Source organism: Manihot esculenta, chromosome 14 (genome assembly GCF_001659605.2).
Source record: "Manihot esculenta cultivar AM560-2 chromosome 14, M.esculenta_v8, whole genome shotgun sequence".
Lineage (NCBI taxonomy): Eukaryota > Viridiplantae > Streptophyta > Magnoliopsida > Malpighiales > Euphorbiaceae > Manihot > Manihot esculenta.
Window position 1 is genome coordinate 1,477,679 of NC_035174.2, and position 26,982 is coordinate 1,504,660.

Below are 26,982 nucleotides of genomic sequence, written 5' to 3' on the forward strand. Positions count from 1 at the left end.
TATTCAACATTTCTCATTAACTGGTGAAAATGGTAGTATGGAAGCAAACTGGTTTGCATTAAACCGAAGATATAATGTGTAATATATATATATCTACACTAAAAATCAACAGTAGAAAGAAAATGAAAGGTCCTTTCAACCAATCTTCTCCGTGTTTGAGTCATCTGATTCTGATGGCCATATCACAGTCTCTTTGAGCCTTTCGCGCATCAACTCCAAGTTCTCATCAGAGATTTCTTGGTATATTTCAGCATGATTACATTTCTGAATCTCAGTAACAAGAAGAAAAGGATTATTTTTATAACCATCTCCTATATGTGCTTCGCTTGTTACAGCAAAATGAAGCATTTGATTACCTTAACCCATTTGCCATACAAGTGGAGCCTCGTTATCATCACTCTTTCAGCAAGATCCTGCTTCTCCTGTAAAATGGGTAAGACGAACCCGTGTTCATATTTTCTTTTTCTCTTCTTTGTATAAACATACTTTCAAATATTTCATTTCGTTTATATGAGTGAGTGCCAAACCAAACTAATAAATCAAAAATTACCGTATACCAATTGTTAGAAAATCATTTGTATTTGAGATTAATATAATTTTATAGGCAAGAATTTCAGTGTTTACAAAACTACCTTCACAAGGGTGCGGATGAAACGCTTGCCTTCTCCGGGCTTATTTGATGCAACAAAACTGTCAAAAAGCCAAAAGAGAAATGGGAATACACCTAAAAGCTAATATCTTTTACAAATGTTGACTCTTGGACTTAAAATTCTTAATTATAGACCTTAACAGAATCTAATTCCTACGTAGCAAGCCAGAAATTAATAATCTTGGACAAGATGATGATGACTTACTCATAAAACCATCTATACTGCGTTGGATTCATCTCATAAAGCTGGGTAAGAACAGTTCTTACTGCCTTGTATGTGAAATAGTTGAGTATTTGCTGCAGGCAGAACAATTATAGCAACATATAAAAATCACAATGCTTCAACAGAGATAGATATGAAGTCACAAGTTATCAAATAACAGTATTTATCTGCATGTTCATCAAAATATAGAGCTTGGACTGCCATAGCCCTTTAACAAATTCGTAATAACACCCTGAGACATTTGACAAGCAACTCAAAGCAGATTGAATTTGATGTATTCTTGCAAATACCTCTAACATCTGTTAGAAAACCTGATATATGGAACTAACTAATTTTAGGAAAAAGTAAAAATACTAGCAACTCATCTTTACCGTTTTAACATCCTCAAAAGTATCTTCGTATTGCCCTCCCAATTCGTAGACAACTACAAATCTCCGATCCTTTCTCAGCTTCCTTGAACTCTTATTACTAACAATACCTGAAATCGCTTTCGATGAGAGCCTCCAATCATGCCAAGAACCAACAAACGAACTCCCCAACTCCAATGCCCCAGGCCTATTCAGTTGCCTTCTCTTCATTGAATTCCTTTGCAAAACCAACTCTCCACTATTTTTGAGATTCATATTACTCGTAGGCAGTGCATCCAAACATAAACATGGACTAGTGTGCGAGTCCACCACAGGTGAGCCTACTACGGATAAAGCTCCCACCATTTTCTTTCCAAGCTTAAGGGAGTCCCTCAAAATAACCTATACCCAGATCACGATTGCAGCTATATGTGGCGCCTGAGGGTGCAATTCAAGAAAGTGATATATACCCAAGAAAAAATATCGAAAAAGAAAAAACGGGTATCCAAGAAAATGGAAGTTGTGCTGCTGCACATGAACAGAGAGCTTAAGTGATGGAGGCGCTTTAGAGCAAAGAAGGCAAAAGGGTTTTTTATGGTAAGACGTCTCTTAACCAGACAAATATTTGAGGTTGAAATTTCTCCAAGCGAAAAGGTAAGACTCAAAATCAAAATTTTATAGCTTCAGCTTGCCCCTTCTATTGATTTCTTGTGTGTGTGCAACCAAAGTCTCTGGACAGCTTCTCCAATTTGGTGGCTCTTGGGCCACGTGGTAGAATCTGGTGAATCTTATTGTTTCGGGTGTAAATGAACATGTTAAATTGCAACAGACGTATTGTCTACGCCCTATAGAGTTTCAAGTACTACCAGTGCAATGACAATTGATTCTATGGCCACGCGCTCTACCCAATCAATTGCTGTTGGAATTTTGACATGAACGCTCTTCCAATCGCGTGAGTGATCCGTTCCTGTTTCACAGGCGGATCGTGCGCGCAACGTGTAGATTCTACTTGCAGGGAATAAAGTCTCCAACTTTACCCATTCAAAGACTCCAACTTCGCATTTGACCCACCACAACCACCAGACCCCGCCGTCCTCCGCCAACCGTAATTGGACTAGAATTGATGTGGGCTTTTGCACTTTAGCCCAAAGATGGTACCTTTGGTCCATGTTCACCCCCTCCTTCCAAATCCAATCCTTATAGTGAAGGAGCGAACGACGTCGTTGGGAAACAACTTTTCATCGTCTACGTCCACCCGCTAGGCCCTAACTAGACGCAGAAAAGAGCTTCGAGTTGAGAAGTGAGTTAAGGGCAAAGAGGAAAGCAGAAGGAAGGAAGGAAGAAATCGAGAAATCAAGGAAGAAGGAATAAGCGTTAGAAAAGAAATCAAATTGTTGAGAGAATGTTCTACAGAGGGTAAGAGGCTTTTTCGCTTTACAATTTCTCTGATTTCTCTCTTGCTTTCCTTCTCTTCGATCCTATCTCTTATTTTTCTTTCTCCTTTGTTAAATTAAGCCTTGCAGCTGGGTTTTCGTCAATTTATTCCTTTCTGCCTTTGATTCTTAGGTTTTTTCTCTTTAAGCTATCTGCCATTAATTCTTTGCTTAAAAAATGTTATTTACCGGTACTCCAATCGAATATTTTTGTTTCTTTTTAATCTTTTCTGGGTCCATATTGCACTTGCTTAGATTGATCTGTATTTCCTAGAAATGCTTATTTAGGCATAAATTAAGGCAAATTGTTAAGGGTTAGAGCTGGCTTTGATTTAAAGTCAGAAGGAGCTCCATGCGATCATTGAGGAGGATTATTAGGGCTAATAAACAAATAGATGGTTTGGGAGCAAAATTTTGGGAAAGCCTTTGGATCTTTAGAGGCATAATGAGAAAGTAGCTTCAGGCCTCATAGGGAAATTGGGTATCTTATTTGGAGGAGATATGTTAGGCTCAAAGATGGATTTGTCGCTTCAGAACTAAAGGGACTGTAGAATATAGATAAAAGAAAGGAATAGCATAGCTGTTGACAGTGTATATAATGAATGCAATCTCATATTGTTGGATTTAGAACAAACACTCAGGATGTAAATTATGTCTCTTTGTTAATAGGCACATTAAGAGCATCCTCTTTCCTCAAGAGATGCCATGAGAATCTCAAGTAAAACTAAAAGTGAGCAAACTATTTTTCCAGTTAGCTAACTAAACTATATTTTGGCCAGGAAGGCAGCTTCTAGACGTCTTTGCATCTAGCAGATGTCTACGTGGCTCCTTGGTGCATATAGGGCTGATTGCTTTTCAAGCAAAGGCTTTATTTTTATTTGAAAATTGGATCATTAGAACTTAGAGGTGTGTGTGTGTGTTTTTTTTTTTTTCAAATAGAAGATTAAATAAGAGAGGGAACACCTGGGAGGGACCTGTTGTGAAATGCATAAGAAAAGATATCAGATTTCTAAAAACATGTTCCAATATAATGAAAGGGATGGACCTAAGGCATATAAAGCAAATGAATTAACCATAGACACACACATAAAAAGAACTCTATATATTTGTTGGATTGGAATGTGTCTAATGAAATGACACTCTGATGGCATTAGAAAATGAATATTTTAAAAAGAAAAATAAAATCCAGGGTGTCACTCTAAAAGATTATTTTCTTAGTTTGGTATACTCAGACCAGGTTATACTGGATCTTTGATGAAAAAATCATCAGTCCTTGTGTATATGGGAAGCCATTGGATGTCATTTTTACTTCTTGTATTATGACATTTTTTCGAAAGAAGAAATATCGTGACATTTATTTTTCCTGCATGATAAAAGATTAGAATGAAATAAAATATCTGTATTTCTTAATAAAGTTGAGTACAGAAGCTCATTATTTTTGCATAATTACGAGCATGAAGCATTAATGAATTACTTATCTTCTCTGTTGTTTTAATGGCTTTGGAAACTAAAGTAGATATCCTGATGGTGGTGATGGTCGTGAAATGGGTGCAAAACGTCAGCGGTTAGTTGATCAAGGTCCTTCATTCTATGGAACTTCCACTGGTTCGAGTTTTATGTATAATCCACCACCTTATGGATATGTTGCCCAACCTCCTCCTTTCCCTGTTGTCCGACTTCGTGGTCTCCCCTTTGATTGCACAGAAACTGATGTGGCCGAGTTCTTCCATGGTCTGGACATAGTTGATGTTCTCTTCGTCCACAGGGGTGGGAAGTTCAGTGGTGAAGCTTTTTGTGTTTTTGGGTATCCTCTTCAAGTTGACTTTGCCCTTCAAAAGAATAGGCAGAACATGGGGAGGCGATATGTTGAGGTTTTCAGAAGTAAGAGGCAGGATTATTACAAGGCAATTGCAAATGAAGTTTCAGATGCTCATGGTGGTTCACCACGGCGAAATGCTCCAAGAGCTAAATCATATGATGAGGGAAAGGACTCTGCTGAACATACAGGGGTATTACGTTTGAGAGGACTGCCATTTTCTGCTGGCAAGGATGACATAATGGACTTCTTTAAAGATTTTATGCTATCCGAAGATTCAATTCATATTACAATGAACTCAGAGGGAAGGCCAACTGGTGAAGCATTTGTGGAATTTGCAAGTGCAGAAGATTCAAAAGCAGCAATGGCCAAGGATAGGATGACTCTTGGGAGTCGTTATATAGAATTGTTTCCTTCATCAATGGAGGAGATGGAAGAAGCAGTGACAAGAGGACGATAATGACTGCCTTTGCCATTTGTGCCCCTGATGATGTTTAACCTTGCTCCATTGTTCAAAATTTTGCTTCATCAGTTGATCACATTTTCTCAGTTGGTATGGTTTTGCTGTTGTTTTGCATTGTTTTTAACTAGAATTCTATAAAAACAACCTATGCTATTCAGTGAGATAGTATGTATGTTTGGGTGCATTTGTCTACTAGTTAGTCATATATATTTGACAAAATTTGGTGCTATCAACTGCAACTTGTCAAAAGTTAACCCTTGGTTCTTTGCGAGTGAGTTGAAACGGTGGTGGTTATGGTGAATGAAGGCTGGGAAATTTGTTAAAGTTTTCTGTTATTTATGTTGGAGCAGTAAATACGTATACAGTATGTATTTATAGTGAGAATAAGGTTTAGTAGCCTTGTTACAGAAATTGTGTTTAAATCAGGTGTTGAATCCTTATTTTAAGGGAAAATAATAGGAATTTTTTTAAAAAAATAAAAATAAAAATCCCAAGTTGCCCTCTGGTTTTACATAGTCAGACATATGCCAGACCAGAGGGCTTCTTGCAAATCTCAAGTCTACATCCTTTATAATTGAATCAAACTTTGAGAGTAAAGGATTGCCTTAAATAGCTTTTTTAATAGAGTTTTGGGCTTCATAGTTGATCTCTAACAAAGCCCAAATATCTCTTTGTGACTGTTTTCTCTTCCCTTTTGAATACTTGGACTTTAAAAAATAAAATAATCATATCTCAAATTGAATGGTTACAGAGATTATTAATTTTTTAAAATGAGGTTGAGATTTAAAAAAGGTGCGTTTAATATAGGATTGAATCCCCTTAAAATTTTAAAAATAATATTAAAAATAAAAAAAATGAAAATAGGGAAGAATCAATTGGTAATATCATGAATGAATATAATAATAGTTTCTGAGCAGCTGAAGCCATAAGTAGCCAATCCTTTTGTTTTGTCCTCTTCTCCTTCTGCGTCTTCTTCTTCTTCGTCTTTCTTTTCAGCTTTAACTGTCAACTGTTCATCCCATTTTCTATAGTCTTTTTCATCCTAGGATTCTTCTTTTTTTTTTTTTTTTTTCTCTAAGACTCTCTTTCCATCCTTCCTTACTTTTGCTTATTTACTATTATAATTTTAATTCCTAATATTATCTAATAACATAATATATATATTTAAAAAATAGTTATGCTATAATTATTTTTTTTTCATTGATTTAAATACTTATTTCATGATATTCTTCCTCTTAACAATTTAAAATGTATTATAGAGTTATTTTTTTAAAATAATATGGTGATCAGTTGTATATAACAACATTTCTTTCACATTAGACAATAATATATATTTTAAAGATATTAATTGTTATCTAAATAGTTGGCGTGATTGAAGCAATTACAAATTTAAATTTAAATTTTTTGTATTTTTAGTTAATTTGAATTAAATTATTTAAATTAATATTTTTTATTTAATTCAGTTCAAATTAACAAATTCAAAAAGAAATTATTTTTAATTCACCCAAATTTCATTTTTAAAAAACACTAAAGTATTTTTATTAAATTCAAAATAATTTTAAAAATCAAAATTAGGGTTTTTTTTTTCCTTTTTGACAATTAATAGCCGAAAGCGGGTCAATCCGCTGCCCGCCCTGCGCAAGCCAGTTGCTGCACTACTAATTTGAAAGCGTTACTCTAAACCCACGGGCTGACGGGCAGCTGACCGGATCATGGATCAAAGTTCACCACCCATACATATAACAGCTTAACGCCCTTCAAGCAAATCTCTCTTCTCCCCATCTAATCGCTAGGTTTTTGAAGCCTCACTTATTTTTCCCTCTTTGGTAGCTTTCTCGTGTAGATCCTTCATCATGAGGTAAGTCTTCATCTGTATATCTTTCTTTCTTAGGGTTCTTAGGTTTTGCCAGGACTTCTGAAAATGTTTGAATATTATTTATAGCTTTTTTAACTGTTGTGTTTGGTTTGTCATCTAAGCTGGATGGCGATCGATCTCTTCTATCTAGGGTTCATTTAGAATTTCTGATTTGGGTCTCGACTCTCGAATCTCATTATTTGATCGCCATTTTTAGCGGGTTTTGTTTTCGGAAGTTGCTGTGACTGTGATCTTGAAAAGGGTTGTTTCTAAAGAGCTGGTCATCCACTCGGTTTTTTTATCACTTTACAATCAATTTAGGTTGCTTTAAAGCACCTCTACCATGGGCTTTCCAGTAACAATGGCTTGTGTCTTAGCAGTTTCTTACCTATACTAAGTAAAGTTTCTAGTTTGTTCTTGCCAGTTTCAGTACAATCTGTTATTGTACTTCTACTCAACTATATACTGCCACTTTCCTATATATCTCTCTCCCACAAAATGGCTCCATCTGCTACAACAGAAACAAAAGCAAAAACGACGAGAAAACCAAGAAGAACCCATTACAAGAAGCGGCTGGTGAAGTCCAAGAACATCCAGGAAACATCATTGGTGGAGGATATCTCTTCCTCCACCACCACTACCACAAGCTTCAATGTTTGTTCCAAGATTGATGGCTTAGATTTGGAGGGGGTTGATATCTCTACAAGTTCTTGCTCCACACCAAAAGCTCAGAGATATCGGATACCAGAGATCGTTACATGCCCACCAGCACCAAAGAAGCAAAGAGTGATATCAAATTGCTCACTGCAAAGGAGACCAATCGCTTTCTTTGCCCCTCCAGACTTAGAGCTCTTCTTCTTCTTTGCTCTTCGTGATATCTCAGTCTAGAATTTGTTCATATGATATGAAGATCATTTCAATATAGTCTAAGAGGTGATCCTCATAAAATCGCTCTCAGAATTATATAATAGTTTGTGTTTTCTCAATTTGATCATTAAGGTATAGTATAATGGCTAGTTTGAGCTTGCTCATTTGGGTTTGCTAATCAATTTAGCTGGGTTATTTTCAATTTGGAGGGTATACTAATCACTAAGTTTAGCTGGGGTTGTCCAACTAAATTTAGGCTTAATTATTCCTTTAATATTTATTTCGTTTTTAGATGTTTTGCTGACTTTGGAGTTTGAAAAGTGAGATGTAATGGCTTGATTTAAGTTTTAATTGTAATTGTGATTGTGATTGTGATTGTGATTGTGATTTTAGTGTGCAATTTTCAATCTTTCATTGCTCAGTCAACTTTAAAAAGTGGGTTAAATCATGATTTACTGTTTATGCACAAAATGCAAATCCTTCTCTTCTTTTTTTTTTTTTTTCCGTTGGTAACAGGTGCTTGTACAAATTTCATTATAAAAATAGCTACCACAAGTGCTAATTCCTTTCCTTTTTTTTCCTTTCTCATATATATAATTTTTGCTTTGGGTTCCCTACCCCAGCACCCACATTAATCATAATGTGAACACTTAATGTATAAGAAATTAAATTATTCACCTTTGTTCACTCAATTAATGGCTACAGTTGCAATATTTAAGGGTCCACCAAACAGTTGATATATAAAGGTCTTCAAATATTCTACTTTTTGAATCTAGAGTATAAGAGTAGCATTTTGATCAATTCAAGGGTTCTAGTTCTCACTGCCTGCAACTATAGAATTTTCATTGGGATTGTGACTATAGGCAATAAACTTCTGGAGCGAAAGCAGTAAAAACATGTAGCAGAAATTAGATATTTTGAGCCAATGGGAACAGAGAAGTGATTGAAGGGGATAGTGTTGTTTTCTAATATATTGTTTTAGGGTGGGATTCGTCTTGTCTGATTGAGAGCGTCTGTGTGTCTCTGCCTCCAGGTGAGCCCAGCATCCCCAAGAGAATCCAATGAAAGGAGACCCGTGCGGGTTATTGTGATCATTGCAAGACAATAGTGTAGAATCTCAAGAAAATTTCTCATTATTTTTCCTTTCCTTTCCAACTTTTTTCTGTACTGTTCAAGATAATTTATAGTAACATTGAATTGGGTATCTGCATTTATTGTTCTTCTGATTCATGCATGTATGAAAAGAAGCTTCAATTATTTATCCCTTTCATCATTTTTATTCTCTGCTGGTATATTACCATACCATCAAAGTCTTTCCTTTTTGAGCTCATGCATTGCATACACAGATCTTAACTTCTCTTTAACATATTTAATTCAACATTCATTCAAATAATCAAATCTGAAATCATTTCTCTCATATGCTACTATGGATATTCTACTCATTTATATACATGCCCTCATAATTGAGCGTTGATTTTTGTTTTTTATAAATATGTAGATACCATATAAAATATAGGCCATTTGAGATAGCAATGTATAATGTCTAAATCTGATTAAATTCAAGTGGCCATATCTAGGAAGATTAGAGAACTTAGACCTCCGGCTAAAAGAGTTTTGAGAGGGAGGATCAGGAAAGTCCAAGGATTATGGTGCCTTGAGTTCTAAGCCTGGTTCTTTTACTCTCAGAATATTGCATAAAACTTTATAAAACTTTAAATATATGTATCTCGTCATCCTAACTTGACATCTTTTACTCTCAGAAGGTTGCATAAAACTTTATAAAACTTTAAATATATGTATCTCGACATCCTAACTTGACATATGTCAAATGAGAGTATAGTTATAATCGACTGAATATTGAATGAGTCAATTATCCACCAATAATAAATCAATTGAAAAATCTGTCACAAGTACAGTTATCTTCGTTTGCAGATATATCTTGCATGAAACTTGTTATATAAATCTCCCATCTGTTTAAACAAAAAAAAAATTAATCTTATTTTCTTTGACCTCATAATTCGTATGCAACTTCCTGACCTTAAATTTTTTAAACACCTTCAAAACTTTAAGTAACTAATTTCTATAGCAGCCATTACTCCTATTCTTTACTCGACCCAATCTTACCTATGCTATTCCATAGTCTCAAACTCACCACGTGTCATCATCGTATCCATAGATTAGTTACCATATATATATATATATATATATAAACAAGGGTATGGGGCATGGACATGAATGAGGGAGGGAAGGGTAGGTGATCAAGTGGGTTGATATATACACATAATTATGAGAGTAAGGTAAAGGACATAAAAGAGAAGGTAATGGCAAAAGCTTCGGCTTTGAATATCTGATACATGTTGGAGCTTTTGGGGATAAATAATTGGAGAAGGGAATATATGAAGGACGATAATGCATTGATTACAAGTATTCCCTTTGTGTATTTAAATGATAAGGTCCCCTTTCCCTTTCCCTTTCCCTTTCCCTCCTCCCACTGGTCCCTTCTTTGTTGGGCATATCATCATCTACGCGTTTCCCTTTCATCTCCATCATTTTTCTTTCTTCACCCATCTTTTCTCTCCATGTGCATCTCAATTTTTCATTCATTTCTCTGCTAATTTATTTTATTAATTAGCTAGCTTAGTATATTTAATTAAGAAACATCTAACTCCATTTTCTTTCCATGCATTAATATCAATCATTTAATTTTAATTATTGGGGAAAAGTTCATATTGAGGAGCCAAAGAACAATGTCTTTCTCATCATCACAATTTAACTCCACAGGTTAAAAGGAAAATTTTAACCCTGCTACTTTTGGCTACTTCTCATGAGTTTTCTTTTCTTTTCTTTTCTTTTTTTTTGGCTCTCTTTTATGGGTAGAGATATTTCTAAATCCATATGATTAAATCCATTCTGCAATCAATTTCAAGATGGATAATTTTAGAGTGTTATCTAGTGAGGTCAATCCTAAATAAAGAGATTGTATTCTTTCCCGTAATGAGTTAATAATTTTAACTAAGTTGACATGTCTATCGTAATCAAAATTGAACTGTTTTTTTTTTTTTTTTTCAATGAAATGTATGTACATAAACACACTTTTTTTATTAGCTTAATTAGCACTATTTTCTTTTCTAGAATCCGAGGTTGCCCCTCCTCACCTCTTCCAAAGTATACATAGAAGATCTTCTTCCACTTTTTATGTCAAAAGTACTTGCACCTACACCAATTTTGCTATTCTCTTTTAGCTTCCTCTTCTATAATTCTCATATGTACGGAGGCATTGAATGATTTTAAAAACAAAAAGAAAAAATTATTTCTTTTTCAAAATCATTCCTAAATTGGGAGTTTAGGGTATTAATAATTTAAAGGGTGAAACTGCAGGTTGTCCAATCTCTTAAAAAAAATTAATGAAAGTAATTTAAGTGGAATCAAATTCTTATGTTGATTTAATTCTCTTCACCTTTATACATGTTCAAACTATATACTAGATTTTACTATATTCTGAATTTTAATTTTAAATTTAATCAAATTTATTTTTAATTTGAATTCAAGGTTGCAGCGCTTCAACCCATGGATATTATCACTCGCGCTTTTGAGCTATTGTGTGTGTGTGACACTTGGTCAGGCTCTTAGAAAGACTCTTAATACACTAATTGGTTTCGTCCTGTTTTAAACTTATCAGCGGAACAACTCTAGCCCCAAATTAGTGTATGACAAAATGATAATCCCACGTACAAAAACACTTCCAAGTCCCACCTAATTTTTATGGCAACATCTTTTTCAGAGTGGTGTTACATATCCCAATTTATGGACAACTATCCTCCACTCAAACCATACTCACCCTCAAGCATGCCAGCAATTAAGTGCTTTGATCTCAGCATTGTTTATCCGAAGTGATGCTCTTTCACTCACTCTTTCACTCAAGCTACGAGCAAGGGGACGTCCCATTCCCGTCGGAACGCAAGCTTCACTTGCTTTGCCCCACCGTTGAGGCACCCGAGGAACACAATCCTCACTCATATTTTTACTCCGCAATTTGCTCTTAACACCACATTCACTTAGTGAGTCCGATATCACACCTCGGTGCACACAACTTTAATTCTTGCTCCCCTTCACTAAGGTATCAACGGAACAGCTCCAGCCCCTGACTAGTGTATGTCGGAATGGTAATCGCACACACAAAAACCCTTCCGAGTAACCCACCTAATTTTACGGCAACATCTTTTCCAAAGTGGTGCTGCATATCCCATAATTTATGGACATGACAACTCTCATCCACTCAAACCATACTCGCCCTCAAACATGCCAACAATTAAGCGTTTTGATCTCAACATTATTTATCCGAAGTGACACTCTTTCACTCAAGCTAGAGCGAGAGGACGTCCCATTCCTGTCGGAACGCAAGCTTCACTTGCTTTGCCCCACCCGTTGAGGCACCCGAGGAATGCGATCTTCACTTATATTTTTACCCTGTAATTTGCTTTGAACACCACCTTCACTTAGTGAGTCCGATATAACACCTCGGTGCATGCAACTTTAATCCTTGCTCCCCTCCATTAAGAAAGTTCAACTCAACTAGGCACGTATCACTTTACTGGGTCCTCCACACTAAAAAAGACAACTCCCCCACTCCTCTATTTTTCAAGGATTGTCAGGATGGTAGTGCGTGTCGTGTTTAAGCCCACTTCACTCTGATACCACGTGTCACAGGCGCTTTTGAGCCACTGTGCTCATGCGGCAATTGGCCAGGCTCCTACGAGATTATAGCCTGCCAAATTTAGTCTATTGAGAAGTCTTGTCATACTGATTGGTTTCGTTCTGTCTTAGGCTCATCAGGAGAGCGATTTCAACTCCCGATCAATGTATGTAGAAATGGTAATCCCACACACAAAAACCCTTTCAAGTAACTTCCCGCCCAATCTTTTTAAAATAACTTTCCACTTAATCTTCACGGCAATACCTTACCTTTTCCACTATGATATTGCACATTCCCAACATTATCTTTTCCACTATGATATTGCACATTCCCAATTTATGGACGTGACAATATAACCGGGCCTATCAACGGTAACTGAGCCCACTGTTCATTGGCCGTTGGATGGCTAACCTCACCTCACCTGCCAGAAATATATACGTTTCGGGGTGAGACTCTAATTAATTCCAACTTTAATTAATTATATATTTTAAATATATATATATAAATTTCAACATAAATATTTAATTCATTCAAATTTATACTAAACTTTATATTAAAAAATATATTTTGATTATTTAAAAAATTATCAAAGAGTAATATGAATCTTTACACTTTTAAACTAAATTCTTTAACAATTAAAATAAATCAAATAATTTTGTTTTTCTGAAATGGGATTAGAGATAGAGTAGAATCTGAAATCTCTTAATCAAGCGTAAGTCAAATAATTTTTAAAAATTTAAAAAAAATTAACAAATATAAATTTGATGGATATATAAACCTATCAAGTTTAAAAAAATATTATAAGTATTTATATTTAAAAAATAAATAAAAATAAAAAGTATACTATAAATTTCTTCATACTAAAATAATGCACAAAAATTTTAATATAAAATATTTTTATTAAATATATTATATAAATATTTTTTAAAATTACGATAAGTATTTAATATATTTGTAAGAGCTGCAGTCACTAATTTAAATATAATAATTATTCTTTTAGAAAGTGAATAGATAATGTAAATTTACAAATATTATAAAAAAATATATTAACTGCACATGAATGAGATATAAATATGGAAAAAAAAAAACTGGAATTATAAGTAATGATTTATTTGAAATTTTTTAAATTTAAGAGTTCTATTTATTAATTTATTTTGAATTTGATGAGTTTATAAGTCTTATCAAAGCATATTTGGAATATTTTAAAGGTACATTATATTTTAATTTTTTATTTTTCTTTATACTTTTAAAATTAAATATTTAAATATTTATATAATTAATTCGTTTAAATAAAAAATATATATTTATAATTCTGTTAATCAACTCATTAAAATAAGAATAAATATTTTAAATACTTAAAATATTTTATAAACACTTAAATTTTTTTAATATGTGAATATTTATATATTGTGTAAACTATACTTTATTCTCTAAATTTTAGTCTAATTAATAGATAAATTTTTATATTTTTAAAATTAAATTTTTATATTTTTTATATTTAATTATTTTAAAATTAAATTTTTATATTTATTATAAATACTAATTTAAAATTAATGAATGTCAAATTTTTTCTTCCATGGACAATTTCTCCCTAAATTATTTTTTATAAAATTTATAATTTATTTAAAAATTATTTAATATCATTTAAAAATTACTGAAATTATAAGTATTTTTTAAAATTTTAAAATTATAAATATTGAAATATTTAATGAATAAAAATTATTAAAAACTAATTAAATAAAATATTATAAATAAAAATTAATATAAATTTAAATATTTTTTAATAAAAATTAAAATATTTAAATTATAATAAATAAAGAAAGATAAAATATATAAAAATTTAAATATATAATTTAAAAAATATAGGATGGATTCAGTAATTATATTAAAATTTAAAATTTTAAGTATAATTTATTTATTTAAAAAAATAATAAAAATATTTTTATATTTTTAATATTAAAAATAAATAAAAAAATTTTAATTTAAATAAATTGATTATAAAAATTTAAATATTTAATTTTAAAAATATAATGATTAATCAATTAATCATATTAAAATTTAAAAAAGAAAGTATAATTTATCCATATTTTCTTTGAATTTAAAAGCAGTTCAGGAGGATATATGCCTAAATTTCTAAAATATTTTAAGAGTAAACGTGAAGCACTTTTCCTGGATGCCACGTGTCTCAGCGCTTCTGTCGTTATCCTTGTGGCCCCCACTACAGAGCAATGCGCTTCCCGTATTTTGCCCGTCAAGTGGGGGTCACGTGGACCAGGAATTATATTTTTAATAGTATATATATTTTTTTTAATCAAGAAATACTTTATTTATTTTGTAAAATGTCAATCTAAATCTTGAATCTACCATGATGAATAGACTGTCTAACTAATAAATGGGCGGCTTTATTTTCTGAACGCCGTACCCAACAAATATGAATGTTACCCTGAGACCGCATAACATCTTTGCAATCAGAAACAACTAATCCAAACTCTGAAAAGTTATCCAGAGGAGAGCGAATAGCCAAGACTAAGGATTGGTTATCCGTAAAAATACAACCCGCCTGAAGAAAATAATCTCTAGCATAAGATAAATATTGACGCAAGGCCAAAGTTTCAGCAATAACAGGTTACCCACCCCTCATAAAAACCCGAAATATATATTTATTTTTTCTTTTTATTGATCCTTTACATTTTTATTTATTTTTGTATAATACAATTAAAACACCTGGTGATCACGCAAATCACTACAAGCGCATTTGCAACCGGATAACCTACTATTACCGGTGTCCTTTATGCCACACTAAATTATATGCAAAACTATTATGTTCCAATTTTAGAATAATTTTTTTTAAAAAAATAAAACTTGTGATTGTATTAATTAAATTTTATTACATACAAAGATATTGTTTCAAACAAAGAAATTATACCGATAAATTTTATAACGAAAGTATAAGCAGTTAGAGTAGTATTACAAATATCATTTTTATAGTCTAATAAAAATTTATAATTATTTAAAATTAAATTTTTACATAAAATAATTTGACAAAAATACTTCTTACGTACTTGTTTAAACCATTGCATAAGATAATTTAATAAAAATACTCTTTCTTTCTCATCTCTTAAATATAAATCATTAAAGTATTTCAAACAAAATCACGGAAGAAAATTTATATGAAATAAAGTTTGAATAAAGTTTCAAAACTGATGTCGTTGGTACGATTCCGAAAACCCATAATAACCAATAAATCTCCATCGAATATTACCTTTTAAAATAATTGAATAAATAAAATTTAAAGAAAAGTTAACTCCTCCATATTAACAAAAGGTCTCATCTCAATTTTTGTTTATTGACTGAGAAACAACCATCAAAATATAAAAAATTATGAAAAAATTTTATACGAAAACTAAAAGTTTTTATTTCTATAAAAAATAAAATGTCTAACTTATAATTAGGAACCAATTCCTTAAATATAAATAACTGTCTGAAAATTGCCGCCATAAATCTGTCAAATAGATCTGTATATTTTGAAAATTGATTGAATTGCATATGAGAAACATTTCCACCATAGATAAATTATAAATGATGATTGAAATATTTTAAAGTTTTTAATAGAGATAATAACATTTTTTTTTTTATCAATAGTCAATTGATATAAATCATCTTCTATGAAGAGAGAGAAAAAAAAAATTTTAAAAAAAATAAAAATACGAAACCATCGAGTCACTGAGAAAAATTTAATTACCTTTCATTATCTCGTATATTCACAATATATTTAAAATTAATAATTTAGAACACTTAGTTACCTCGCCTAATTAAGCGCACTGAAATTTTATATTTCTCCAAATATTTTTAATACTCACGAAATTACAAAATTATATTATATAATTTAAAAATAAAAAAATACCACATCAACTAATACTTCAAGTTAATGAAAAATATTGAGATAGAAACTCACAGTATAACATCCTCGTAAAAGAATCTTATGAGAAAATTTTAATCGGTATATACTATTTTTTTTTAAATATACTTTTTTATTTTTAAATATAGTATAATTAATAATTTATCTTTTACTTTTAAAATACAACATTTCAGTATTTAAATTTTAAATTTATCAAAATTAAAGGTCTATTTATAAAAAATATTGACAAAAAAAATTAAACTATCTTTTTTAGAATTTAATATTTTAATTTTTAAAATTTAATTCTTATAAATTTATAAATTTTTCTTTTAAAAAATTGAATTAACAAAAATCTCATTTATAAATCACATCATAACAATAAATTAACCAACAAATAAAAATTTTAATAAATTTAAATTTTAAATTTAATAAATATAATAAAAATTAAGGAAAAAGTATTTTTTTATCTTTAAAATATAATATAATTAATAAATTTATTTTTTTTATTTTTTAAATTTAATATTTTAACTTTTAAAATTTAATTCCATCAAAATATAAAAAAATTTTAAATTTAATATCTACAAATAAATAAAAATTTTAATAAATTTAAATTTTAAATTCAATAAATATAATAAAAAATATAATTTGAATTATTAAAAATAAAAAAATTGAAAATCAATAGAAGTTATTTTTATAATGCGGATCTTTGTTTGATTAATACTTATTCACTCCTAATATGTTTTATTAAAATATTATATTAGTTATTTCGTTAATTTTAATTATTAAATATTATAAAAAATTTAAAATATTTTTAATATTAAAAAATTAATTAATAAATATTTGTAATTTAAAAAATTAACTAATAAATTTTTTAAAATTATATAATAAAATATTTAATAGATAAATTAATTAGCAAACATTTTGAAACGTAAAAAATATTTCAGTGTATATTTTAAAATTAAAAAATTAATTAAAATTTTTTTTATATTATTGAGATGAAATAGTAGTTTTTTTATTTTATAATTGATAAGTGTATTTTTAAAATTATATTTAATTTTTTATTTTTAATTAGATATAAATTATTGATTTAATAAAAAAATTTTATGAAAAAATTTTGAATTTTAATAAAATTAAAAGTACTGAATTTTGAAAACAGTAAGATAAATTTATTAATTATTAAAAAGTAATTTTTCTTATTATTCTAAATATAAAAAAAGTGAAAGTGAGATCGACAGGTAGGGTCTCGGAAAAAAGGGAATTCCGATAATTAACATATATATTTTTTAAATTAAACAATGGCCGAAATTCAAGAAAAAACCGGAGAGGAGCGTTACCGGTTGGAGACCATCCACGTGTCCCAGGAAACAACCTACGTGGAAGGAGGGTGGGTGATCATATCAAATCCCAACTAAGGGAGTTTAAAAAGGGGAACTGTTCTAGTACTGTTAGGATGTTGCTCCAAAACAAACGCCGGAGAATCGCAGTGGAACTGGATTGACTCTCTTGGTCTTCTCCTTCTCTCAAACGCCAAAGGGCCCCGAAAATCTAGGGTTTTGTTTCCATCCACTCTTCTCAACCAGTAAGTGTTGAAATCAAACTTTTCTCATTGGTTATTTAGATTCTTATTTTTATTATGCCTGTTTGAATTATTGTATTTGTTAATTTAAGTTTTCAATTTCTACGACTTTCTGAATTGGGATTCTTTAGAAATTATCTGCTCTTTATGGAATTTTAGCTTTATGATTGTGGTGTGGTCGGAGATTGTATAATCGTAAGTCGAATCTGAAGTAATATACAATTTTGCTTTTCATGTGTTTGTTTATCCCCGATAACTTTGGGGTATATCGAGTCCGTGTTTGAAGAATTTGGAATTGACGGAATGGAATTTGAATTTGAGGTAATGGTTGTAGTAATTAAGCGATACAATTGAGTGATAGTTTAAAAAAAAAAAAATCTTTTGATACTGAATATTTGAATAAGGGCCTATTAGTGCTTTAGGATCAATGCTTTCCTCTCTTTTTTTTCCTTCCATTTTTGCATATATGGTTATTCCTACTAGTTCTGAAATATCAAACGTTTTCTTGGTTAATTGGTATACCTGCTTGACTAGGGATCCATGAACTGAAAGATTAAACTTGCATTCTTATTTGTGTGGAGTTGCTAGGCCCTATAGCTGCCTATAGTGATGCTATTATTTTGGAGGATAGAGTTGCATTATCACAGGGTGCTTCTTTGTTCAATAATTTCTCTGCTTTTCATGTTCAAAGGAGTGAATTTCTAATCCTTAACTTTGGATTTTTTCCACTGTTGTGATCAGCAAACTGCAGTGAAGCAGAAAACTCTATTATTCTGAAGGAAGGTGTTTACCATAACTCCTTGTGTGTAATATAAATAATAATCTTTGCTAGGTCATCATATATGGTATATCTCTCATTCCTTTTCTATTCATAACTCTTGCAACTTTGCATTAATTTCTTTGGAGGACAGGAGAAAAAAAGAAGGAATTAATATCCATCTGAAGGAATTAAAAGACATGCAGTCAAAATCTCAAAGTGCCAATCCATTGGAGCCAGACCCACGTGTCATTCAACCATGTGCTGTTCATTCTGAGCCTTGGTGGCGCAGTATTGGTTTTAATACCGTGTCTTCAGCTGTGCCAGCGGGGAACACATCCAATTTGTCTTCACCTGATGGCCCAAATGGTTCACTGTCAAATGATGATCAGTCACTGTCAAATGGAGGAGTGAATGAGGATGATGATGATGCTAGCAAAGAATCACAGGCCACCGCATCTTCACAATCAGGTACTTTTATGTATACAAAGCTCATAGAAGGATGATATTCGATAATCCATCAACTGCATGAGTTACAGTGTAATGGTTCTGAAATTTTGCATTAACTCAATCTCTGTGTTGTAACTTGAGAATTAACTTCTATTTTCTGTATATTAGCAGATTTTAAAATTGTACTGTCTGCGGAAGCCTTTCTGTTGATATAGCAATGGCTTCTGTTTACGATACTGTTAGTCATACTACTCTGTAAACCTTTTAACGTTGCTCCATGCTCGTGATAATGGCACATCCACAAATTTTATATTTTTTTACTTGTTTTATCTGTGGGACCTGTGTTGGGTTTCCTTATTCTGTAATCATTATCATAGCAAAGTCAACTTAAACCTGAATTAGTTTTCCATAAGGAATATCATGCAACATAGGCCACAGTTGCAGCTCATAAACTTGTACTCTATGTATCCTTTGCAACTAGAGAGGGAACTTTCTTGTTTGATAGCTAAATTGCTGAATAGTTTTCTATATTTAGTTTCAGTTGCAAATTGTGGACAAGGAAACAAAAGTCTTCACCATCTTGCTTCAAGTATGACTACAATGCATGATGAGTGCCTGACACAACCTCCACAGCTTGAACTTGTTGGTCACTCTATTGTAAGTGCTTTCGTTCCCCAAGCCTGCTTTCCCAATTGTACCATCAAGTAGTAAATTTCTTGACTCTAGAGCATTCAGCTGAAAGTAACCTTGTAAAATCAAGATTCTCGAATTTTAGGGATTAAGGGATAAATTATTGCATGCCAAACTGAAGGGATTCCTAGTGTTCTTGAAACTCTTTTTGCAGGCATGTGCATCAAATCCATACCAGGATCCATATTACAGTGGAATGATGGCAGCTTATGGGCATCAACCTATGGTATGTAAGAATAATTCTGAACACATGTTTCCTTACTGCCCTTTTACTGATATCTTCTGGATCTAAAATCTTTTTTTTTTCTTTTTGTTACTCGATGGCAACCAAAACATTATGTTGTCTATTTCTTTCTATTGTTTAGAAAGGGGTAAAAATTAAACAATGCAAAGATATTCAATTCATTTGCAAGAACGCAAGAATGAAGTCAAGTTTCTTTTTCCCATACTCGTGTTTCAAGATAGAATCTTTTCCCATACTCGTGTTTCTAGATAGAATGGCAACGATGTAGACTTTTATTGGCATCAAAGGGCTTGGGAGCTCTTGGGCCTAAGTTTGATGTGAATTTTTTACCTATACACTAAAATAGAACACTGCTTTCTTCTGGGAAGTTATGAGTTATGTTTGCTTGGTTGGTGGTGGAATAGAAAGAAAAGATGTTCTGGCTCTTGGATACTGGACGTCCTACATAATATAAATTTTACGTGCTTATTACTTCATGAATGTTGAAGTCAAATTCAGAGATGACCCTTTGCCACACTTCTGCCATGCTAGTTACTTGCAGACTCTACTCTTTTTTTTTTTTTTTCCTTTTTTGGTTGCCTGATCAGCTAGAGGATGATTCCTATTCTAGCAAGATTCTTGTTGGTCTTGATTTTCTTCTCATCATATTTCTCCCTCAAAGTTTGTCATATGCATAATTTCTCCTCATCATTTTTGTTTATCAAAGTTTTTCATATGCATATTTGTGTAGTCCTAACAATGAATCTTTTCAATGTTAGAGTTATCCTCATCTCATAGGACTGCATCATGCAAGAATGCCTTTACCCCAAGAGGTGGCCCAGGAACCTGTTTATGTAAATGCCAAACAATACCAAGGGATTCTGAGGAGAAGACAGGCACGGGCAAAAGCGGAGCTTGAGAAGAAGCTGATAAAAGCTAGAAAGGTAGATTTTACATTTGGGTTTGGGGTATTGCATTGCCGCTTGGCCCTTATTGGCTTTTGCTATTTGAAAGTATGCTAACAAGTATTTAGTATTTTGTTGTGCACATAATCAAGTGATTTCCTATTATCAGTTTCTTGTGTGGCAGTTTCATCACCCTTATTGAAGTTGTAGGTTCATCATTTTAGTTAACTAGATAATCATGGATTATTTTTTCCAATATCAATTTAAATGTAGTTCAATGACAAATGATTTTCCTATAATAATTTGAGTTTGTGAGATGAAGTTCAGAAAGTGAATTTGCAGTTCTATAGTTGAATGAGATCTTTTGCACTTTCCCCTTTGAATAACCTTGAATCTATGATTGGTGCAATTGCTTTTGGTGTTTTTTCCACTTACGGGCATGTCAAAATTTCATGATTTGATTCAATTGAAAAAGAAAAGTGCTGGTGCAACATTTTACATATGCAACAGTAATTTATCACCTTTGTATATTTACTGTTGTTCCATATGTAGTAGTCAAGCATGTGATGTCTTATTTCTTTTTTCTTTTTTTTTTTTCCAGCCATATCTTCATGAGTCTCGCCACCAGCATGCTATGAGAAGGGCTAGGGGTACTGGAGGACGTTTTGCGAAGAAAATTCATGCAGATGCTTCCAACAATACCACAGAAGGAACGAGCAATGATCCTGGTCCAGTCCTTTCATCTCAGTCTGGCTCTGGCAGTTCATCAATTTCTGAGCCATTGCCTTCAGATTCTGCTGACAGGTGGATTTTCCCCCATGGTGAACAAGGGACAATAGCATCACAAGTTCTCGTAACTTCTGAAGCTAAAAACCATGTACATGGAGGCACCTTCTACCTCAAACACAATGGCTTACAAACCTTGACACATCACTCACTTGCAGGGGAAAAGGGGGAGGAGGGAGACTGTTCAGGCCAACAACGGGGGAGCATTTCCTCAAATCAGGCCTCACAGAGGCCGCTTTCTATCCAGTGAACTCCAGTATGCTAAGTGGACACCAAGATGGAGGATTGGATTCACCCTAGCAGAGACAGCTGAATCCTCTTAATTTTTGGTGACCACATCCCTGGCAAAATGTTGCCAGGCGGCAATTCATTCTTGGCTTGGTTTCATGTTTACGACTCTAATGACGAGAGCGAGACGAGGGATGGGATGAACAGGTGTTGGCTTCTTTTAAGTCGGCCAATCCTCTACCATCTTTTTCCCATTTTCACTTTTCATGTGTATAGTAACATGTGGAATAAATGCGAGTAGAAATAGTCTGTGTGGAGAGCTTCTAAATGGGGAAACAGCTCTTTTAAGTTTAGCATAGGAACTGTGTTTGTCCGACTGACATGGGTTTATTTGCGTGCAATTGGACGGTGGACATTTTACTGCCTCTCTCCATTGATGGTGTTTTATTTGCTATATCTTTGCCTTGCTCATCTTGCAGATCATTCCTTGGCGTAAGTGTAGACGTAATCCTAATACATTTTGAAGTCGGCTGTGCTGCCACTTGGTGACTGCAATTTAGGGTTTAGCCGGTTGTCATGTTCGATATGAATGGTCCTAGATGTTGACAGATATTACTAGACCCTTGACTCTGAATCTCCCATTGTCTTCATGGAACCCACTCTTGTGGTGATAACTTATAAATGATGAAGTAATACATTCTAAATGATGAAGTAATACATTCTGCATTATGTCAATTAAAATTAAAATTAACTAATAGGCTTAACATAGACATTAAAAAATTAGCCCTTGTGGATAGTTGTTCTTATCGGACCTAGTGCACACTTCTTTATTAGGATATGTCATGTTGCAGAAGTCCGGCTTTAGCAATTCTGAAAAAAACAACCACTATCAAGTATTCTTAGCAAATGGCAACAATCGAGCCAAGTGAGGACTATTCTTTTCTTCGACTTAAAAAAAAAGGGACTCTTGCTTTCAAGGCAAGTGGAACGCAGTTCAATTATTTGCTGTCCTCAATCTTGAAATGAGATAGGCTCACAAGAGAAGATGAACCACCATCTAAGTGGTAAATGAGACCACTGTTTCACTTAGGAACTGTCTCATTCATATGTAGGGACATCTTTACTGGTTACAGATCAAACTTTATGTCTAGCACTTGTTGTGAGGTGTTGAGGATCATGTATGGTACTCATGGGTAGGGTTTAATCTAGCAGTAAGTACATCTGGTTGATCTTTTACACCTCAACCCCATCTCTTTTATCAGTGCATCTATCTTCTGCTCAGTATTGCATTGTCCGATCTTTTTCCCCCTATCTTTTTTATATATGATCTTGATGCTGCGGTTGATGCATGTCCTCTATGTTTCCGAGTACCTCATCCCAGGATGGATTCAAATGCTCTGAATTTGTCTTGCTCCCATCCGCAAAACTGTTGTTGGGCTCTGTGGCGTTAACCACAGTTTGCTGTTTCTCCATCATCCCAGACAGCGCAAGCCCTGGAGACCACTCAAGAACATCATCGATGATGTTGGACATTCGTTTTTGATACCTGCAACGACATAGGTAGAGTGCTTCATATCATAAATACTGAATAGCATACTATTTAACAAGGCTGCTATGCTTTGCGCATTATTGTGTGTCTGAAATAGAATCCTCTTAGTATCTTTTTTTTTTGTCCCTGAAGGTGATAGATGCAGACTTTGCCTCATGCAAAGGAAAAAGACTCTTGGATCTATCATAAGTGCAAAACGGGACTGACCTTGCTCTAGCTGCCTCATCAGGGGCATGATGTCTCAACAGTAATATGACCATCACAGCTACTACTGCATAGAAAAGCCTTGCCGTCCACTTGGGTCGTTCCTCCTCATCTTTTTTAGGACAGAAACGGAATAGTTCTCCTAATGTGGCCTCTTCAGCAAGGATGTTGGGGAAGAACCAAACACGCTTTCCAAGAATGATATATAGAACACCAAATATTGTGGCTCTTACTGCAAACCAAGCAGAACCGTTGACAAACACAGTATTAGGAAGGTGGGATAACTCGCTCTTTCCCGTAAAGTGTAGAAAAAAGCTCAAAGGCAAATAGAGTATATTCGTAGATTACTGGGCAAGGAACAACTTAATATTCAAACAAGCTAAATAAATACAAATATGACATTCCAGTATCAAGCACACCCTCTGATCAATATGTGGGACAGACAAGAACATTTACTATCTATGTTTACGCATAAAATCATATATCTCAATAACATGTAGGATAAATGCAATTAGCCTATTATATCTGTACAGCAGATAAATTCTACACACGTAAGAGAATTGTGTCCAAAGAAAAAGGAATCAGAAAGAAAAAAAAAAAAAAAAAAACTAACGATCTAGATAAGTACATGCACCATCAAACTAGTATCAAAATTATGTCTTCTTCCACTAACAGCAGAATCTGGATATCAGTAACCAGAACAAATAATTAGAAACGGGCAAACACGATAGGAAAAAAAAATAATTATTAGTATAATATATATATATATGGGAGACAGACAGAGAGAAATAAATAAGAAGAAAAAGGAGCAAAGTGCAATGTGGTACTTACATAAAAGCAGGGAGAGAATAAGTAAAAGGACCCCTGCACATGAGTAGAGAATCAGAAGCTTGCACCGATGGGGGTATACAGGAAACAGGCAAATTGCTAAAGTCAACACTGGCCAAAAAAATGAGAGAAGTGTCTGCCACAGTGGTTGCCGTTTCACAAATGTCCATGCAAAAAAGGCATCATTTTCTGAGAATACTTGATCCTGCAAAAGACAGCAGAAGAACAATATCTTAGCCAACATAAGCCATTTAATAGCATGCCTTAATTTTACTATGTTAAAAGGGAAAAACTCAAGTGCACAACAGTAAAGATAGGGATTTGAAGGTTAGCAATCTGAATAAAGTATATACAGTCAATTCACTCATAGGCTTGTTATCTCGTTATCCCTAAACTTAACAGTTTTCTTATTACAAAAAAAATGACAGTAGATGGGAAATTTGAGCACTCTGCAATAGAATGTAATTTTTGTAACTCAATGAAAGGATACACTATATGGATAGAAGAAAAACAATACAAGAACTAAAAATAGCCATTATAGTAATGCAGGGAACATCATTAATCAAGCAAACTCAGCAAAAATGCTGACTATTTAACTTAGAAAGAAAATTCTACTTTTAAAACCCTTTTTTTTGCATGCAGGGACTTGGTCTTAAAAAGATCAATAGCATCAATAAAAATTAAACCATTGTCATACAAAAAGGAAATCTCCTAATAAAATCAGTAATTCAAGCAGTATAACTGACTTCAACCAACTTGTTTTAACATGCCTTAAAGCCCAAAAGAAACAACTTACAGGGAAAATCTCTAAATGAGCTGGCCAGACCTTTTTCTTCCCTGGACGAGCTGTTTTCACCACACGATCACATCGCACTAGAAGATGCTTTCTTAACAAAGTATTAGCAATCTCTTCAACCTCTAAACTTTTATTTGATTCCAATATATCTTTGAGCTCTGGATGATTTTTCAGGAAACTTACAAAATCCTTCCCTCTAAAATATTCAACACGTGTCTCCTGCAAAACAGCCCAACGAGAAACCAAATCTTTGTGGTCTCTCACCTTCTCAGCAAACAACTGAAACACATCCTTCTTTGCGGATTGTTTCTGATAAAAAAAAAATGTAAAAAACAAAAAGAAACTATTGAGTCATGAATGACCTTGACAGCTATTAACACAAAATCCAAAGGAAATAAAAAAGCAAGATGCTGCTACTAGTTATGTGGACCCAACTTTTTAAAATAAGACGATGAAAAACCTGACCTTGGCTGCTAATTGAATCGCAAAAGCTATGTGTATTAAAGCAAAAAGAAACCAACAAGATCTTATAACAAGAATTTCATAGAAGCAAAAGTAAATAATCAAACTTCCTAGCAAAATCCAAAAACCCTGAGTAGACTGGATCGTAAGCGCATAAAAATAAACCAAGCACAAATTCCCTCATTAGGCAAAACTTGTGCATTCATTTGCTTCACGACAGGCCATTTTCCGATAAGAAGCTAACCCACACAAATAAGAGCTTAGTAAGCGCGAAGTTTCCCAGTCTTACAATAACGAGAAAACAACTTGCTCGCAAGCTTCATGTTTCTACATTAACTTTTTCTCAGAAACCAAACAGACCACAAACGAAACGAACAGTTCAACTGTGCGAATCTACGGTAGCCTTATCGACAATCTCAACAACCCGAATGGGGAAAAAATGTGACATTTACCTTTACTCCTTTAACAAGCAAATGAGAAATTGTACGACTATAAAGGGCTTGATATGTAATGTATATAGGACATAAATGCGTAAGAGAACCATAGATCACGGGAGGAGAGAACAAACCCTAGGAAGGGTAACGGAATTAGGATCTCGGGCGCCGTTGTGTACAGCTCCTGATGATCTTCGCACCCTTTTCTTTTCTGCCCCTCCTGGTTTCTTCATCTCTTCGTCTCGCTCACTCACTCTCCCTTTGCTATGATATTTCTGCCTTTTTTTCAATAGATTTTATTAAAAAAAAAAATTACGACATTTTGTACGTTTAATATATTATATATTATATAAAATCTTCTTAAACCCCTCCAAAATTGTTAAAAGTTAAATCTAATTAAACTAAAATTTTATTCCTATATAATAATAAAATTTAACTATTGATTACTAAAAAATTCAATATATTATATTTATGAAAATAATTTTTTAAAATATTATAAAATTGGTTTATTACATTATGGATTTATTTGTGAAAAAACAATTTAAAATTTTATTGACCTCAAAAGTGATCAGACTAATTCCTTATTGGCTATAATTTTTTTCAACTCACTATGGTTTAAATTATATTATGACTAAATATAAACTTACTTTTTGGATATTTAATTTCTATATAAATAAATTTAGAATATTCTTCCATGAAGTAAAATTTCATGAAAAAGAATTATATATTCAAGTAAAATTCCTAATATATATGCATATTACAATTACAGTTGGAATAATAATAATAATAAAAAACCTGATCCTTTGTAATTTGTATTGGCTTGTCCAGATAAGCAATAACAAAACTTGAA

General features: G+C 32.8%; 5 protein-coding genes across 13 annotated transcripts; 3 read left to right on the forward strand and 2 right to left on the reverse strand.

Annotated features, from left to right (window-relative positions):
- Positions 1 to 38: 38 nt before the first annotated feature.
- LOC110630956 (chaperonin-like RbcX protein 2, chloroplastic) lies at positions 39 to 1,882 on the reverse strand. Of its 2 annotated transcripts, none has more exons than XM_021778617.2 (5): positions 1,244 to 1,882; positions 855 to 946; positions 633 to 690; positions 357 to 422; positions 39 to 270 (listed from the first exon to the last, which is right to left on the reverse strand). In XM_021778617.2, exons 1-5 carry the CDS (start codon positions 1,583 to 1,585, stop codon positions 136 to 138), a joined length of 693 nt encoding a protein of 230 aa, XP_021634309.1. In that variant the 5' UTR covers positions 1,586 to 1,882; the 3' UTR covers positions 39 to 135. The 2 variants fall into 2 exon arrangements, with proteins under 2 accessions (XP_021634309.1, XP_021634311.1); XM_021778619.2 differs by having other exon boundaries at positions 39 to 264; positions 1,244 to 1,878.
- Positions 1,883 to 2,284: 402 nt separating this feature from the next.
- Positions 2,285 to 5,255, forward strand: LOC110630955 (heterogeneous nuclear ribonucleoprotein H2). 4 transcript variants are annotated; one of them, XM_043950438.1, is made up of 3 exons: positions 2,285 to 2,635; positions 2,735 to 2,785; positions 4,166 to 5,255. In XM_043950438.1, exons 1-3 carry the CDS (start codon positions 2,622 to 2,624, stop codon positions 4,926 to 4,928), a joined length of 828 nt encoding a protein of 275 aa, XP_043806373.1. In that variant the 5' UTR covers positions 2,285 to 2,621; the 3' UTR covers positions 4,929 to 5,255. The 4 variants fall into 4 exon arrangements, with proteins under 4 accessions (XP_043806373.1, XP_043806374.1, XP_021634307.1 ...); XM_043950439.1 differs by having other exon boundaries at positions 4,169 to 5,255; XM_021778615.2 differs by lacking the exon at positions 2,735 to 2,785 and having other exon boundaries at positions 2,296 to 2,635.
- Positions 5,256 to 6,605: 1,350 nt separating this feature from the next.
- LOC110631063 (cyclin-dependent protein kinase inhibitor SMR9) lies at positions 6,606 to 8,028 on the forward strand. The gene has a single exon (XM_021778773.2). It carries the CDS (start codon positions 7,285 to 7,287, stop codon positions 7,672 to 7,674), a length of 390 nt encoding a protein of 129 aa, XP_021634465.1. The 5' UTR covers positions 6,606 to 7,284; the 3' UTR covers positions 7,675 to 8,028.
- Positions 8,029 to 17,672: 9,644 nt separating this feature from the next.
- On the forward strand, positions 17,673 to 22,284 carry LOC110599666 (nuclear transcription factor Y subunit A-1). Of its 5 annotated transcripts, none has more exons than XM_021736174.2 (7): positions 17,673 to 17,823; positions 18,562 to 18,622; positions 18,732 to 19,048; positions 19,563 to 19,684; positions 19,872 to 19,943; positions 20,720 to 20,884; positions 21,447 to 22,284. In XM_021736174.2, exons 3-7 carry the CDS (start codon positions 18,778 to 18,780, stop codon positions 21,879 to 21,881), a joined length of 1,065 nt encoding a protein of 354 aa, XP_021591866.1. In that variant the 5' UTR covers positions 17,673 to 17,823; positions 18,562 to 18,622; positions 18,732 to 18,777; the 3' UTR covers positions 21,882 to 22,284. The 5 variants fall into 5 exon arrangements, with proteins under 5 accessions (XP_021591866.1, XP_021591869.1, XP_021591865.1 ...); XM_021736177.2 differs by having other exon boundaries at positions 18,562 to 18,603; positions 19,569 to 19,684; XM_021736173.2 differs by having other exon boundaries at positions 17,674 to 17,823; positions 18,562 to 18,603.
- A 141-nt stretch (positions 22,285 to 22,425) lies between these two features.
- Positions 22,426 to 26,421, reverse strand: LOC110599665. The gene is made up of 5 exons (XM_021736172.2): positions 26,267 to 26,421; positions 25,237 to 25,545; positions 24,444 to 24,645; positions 23,616 to 23,844; positions 22,426 to 23,405 (listed from the first exon to the last, which is right to left on the reverse strand). The coding sequence occupies exons 1-5, from the start codon at positions 26,363 to 26,365 to the stop codon at positions 23,177 to 23,179; spliced, it is 1,068 nt and encodes a 355-aa protein (XP_021591864.1). The 5' UTR covers positions 26,366 to 26,421; the 3' UTR covers positions 22,426 to 23,176.
- Between the last annotated feature and the right edge of the window lie 561 nt (positions 26,422 to 26,982).

Coding starts and splice junctions, on each gene's coding strand:
- LOC110630955 (XM_043950438.1), top strand. Junction 2,786..4,165: donor TTTCTGCCTTTGATTCTTAG/GTTTTTTCTCTT, acceptor TGGAAACTAAAG/TAGATATCCTGATGGTGGTG.
- LOC110599666 (XM_021736174.2), top strand. CDS start 18,778: ATGCAGTCAAAATCTCAAAGTGCCAATCCATTGGAGCCAGACCCACGT. Junction 19,685..19,871: donor AACTTGTTGGTCACTCTATT/GTAAGTGCTTTC, acceptor CTCTTTTTGCAG/GCATGTGCATCAAATCCATA. Junction 19,944..20,719: donor CTTATGGGCATCAACCTATG/GTATGTAAGAAT, acceptor TTTCAATGTTAG/AGTTATCCTCATCTCATAGG.
- LOC110631063 (XM_021778773.2), top strand. CDS start 7,285: ATGGCTCCATCTGCTACAACAGAAACAAAAGCAAAAACGACGAGAAAA.
- LOC110599665 (XM_021736172.2), bottom strand. CDS start 26,365: ATGAAGAAACCAGGAGGGGCAGAAAAGAAAAGGGTGCGAAGATCATCA. Junction 25,546..26,266: donor ATTCCGTTACCCTTCCTAGG/GTTTGTTCTCTC, acceptor TTTTTTTATCAG/AAACAATCCGCAAAGAAGGA. Junction 24,646..25,236: donor CTCATTTAGAGATTTTCCCT/GTAAGTTGTTTC, acceptor TGTCTTTTGCAG/GATCAAGTATTCTCAGAAAA.
- LOC110630956 (XM_021778617.2), bottom strand. CDS start 1,585: ATGGTGGGAGCTTTATCCGTAGTAGGCTCACCTGTGGTGGACTCGCAC. Junction 947..1,243: donor CTTTTGAGGATGTTAAAACG/GTAAAGATGAGT, acceptor TTCTGCCTGCAG/CAAATACTCAACTATTTCAC. Junction 423..632: donor TCATCCGCACCCTTGTGAAG/GTAGTTTTGTAA, acceptor CCCATTTTACAG/GAGAAGCAGGATCTTGCTGA.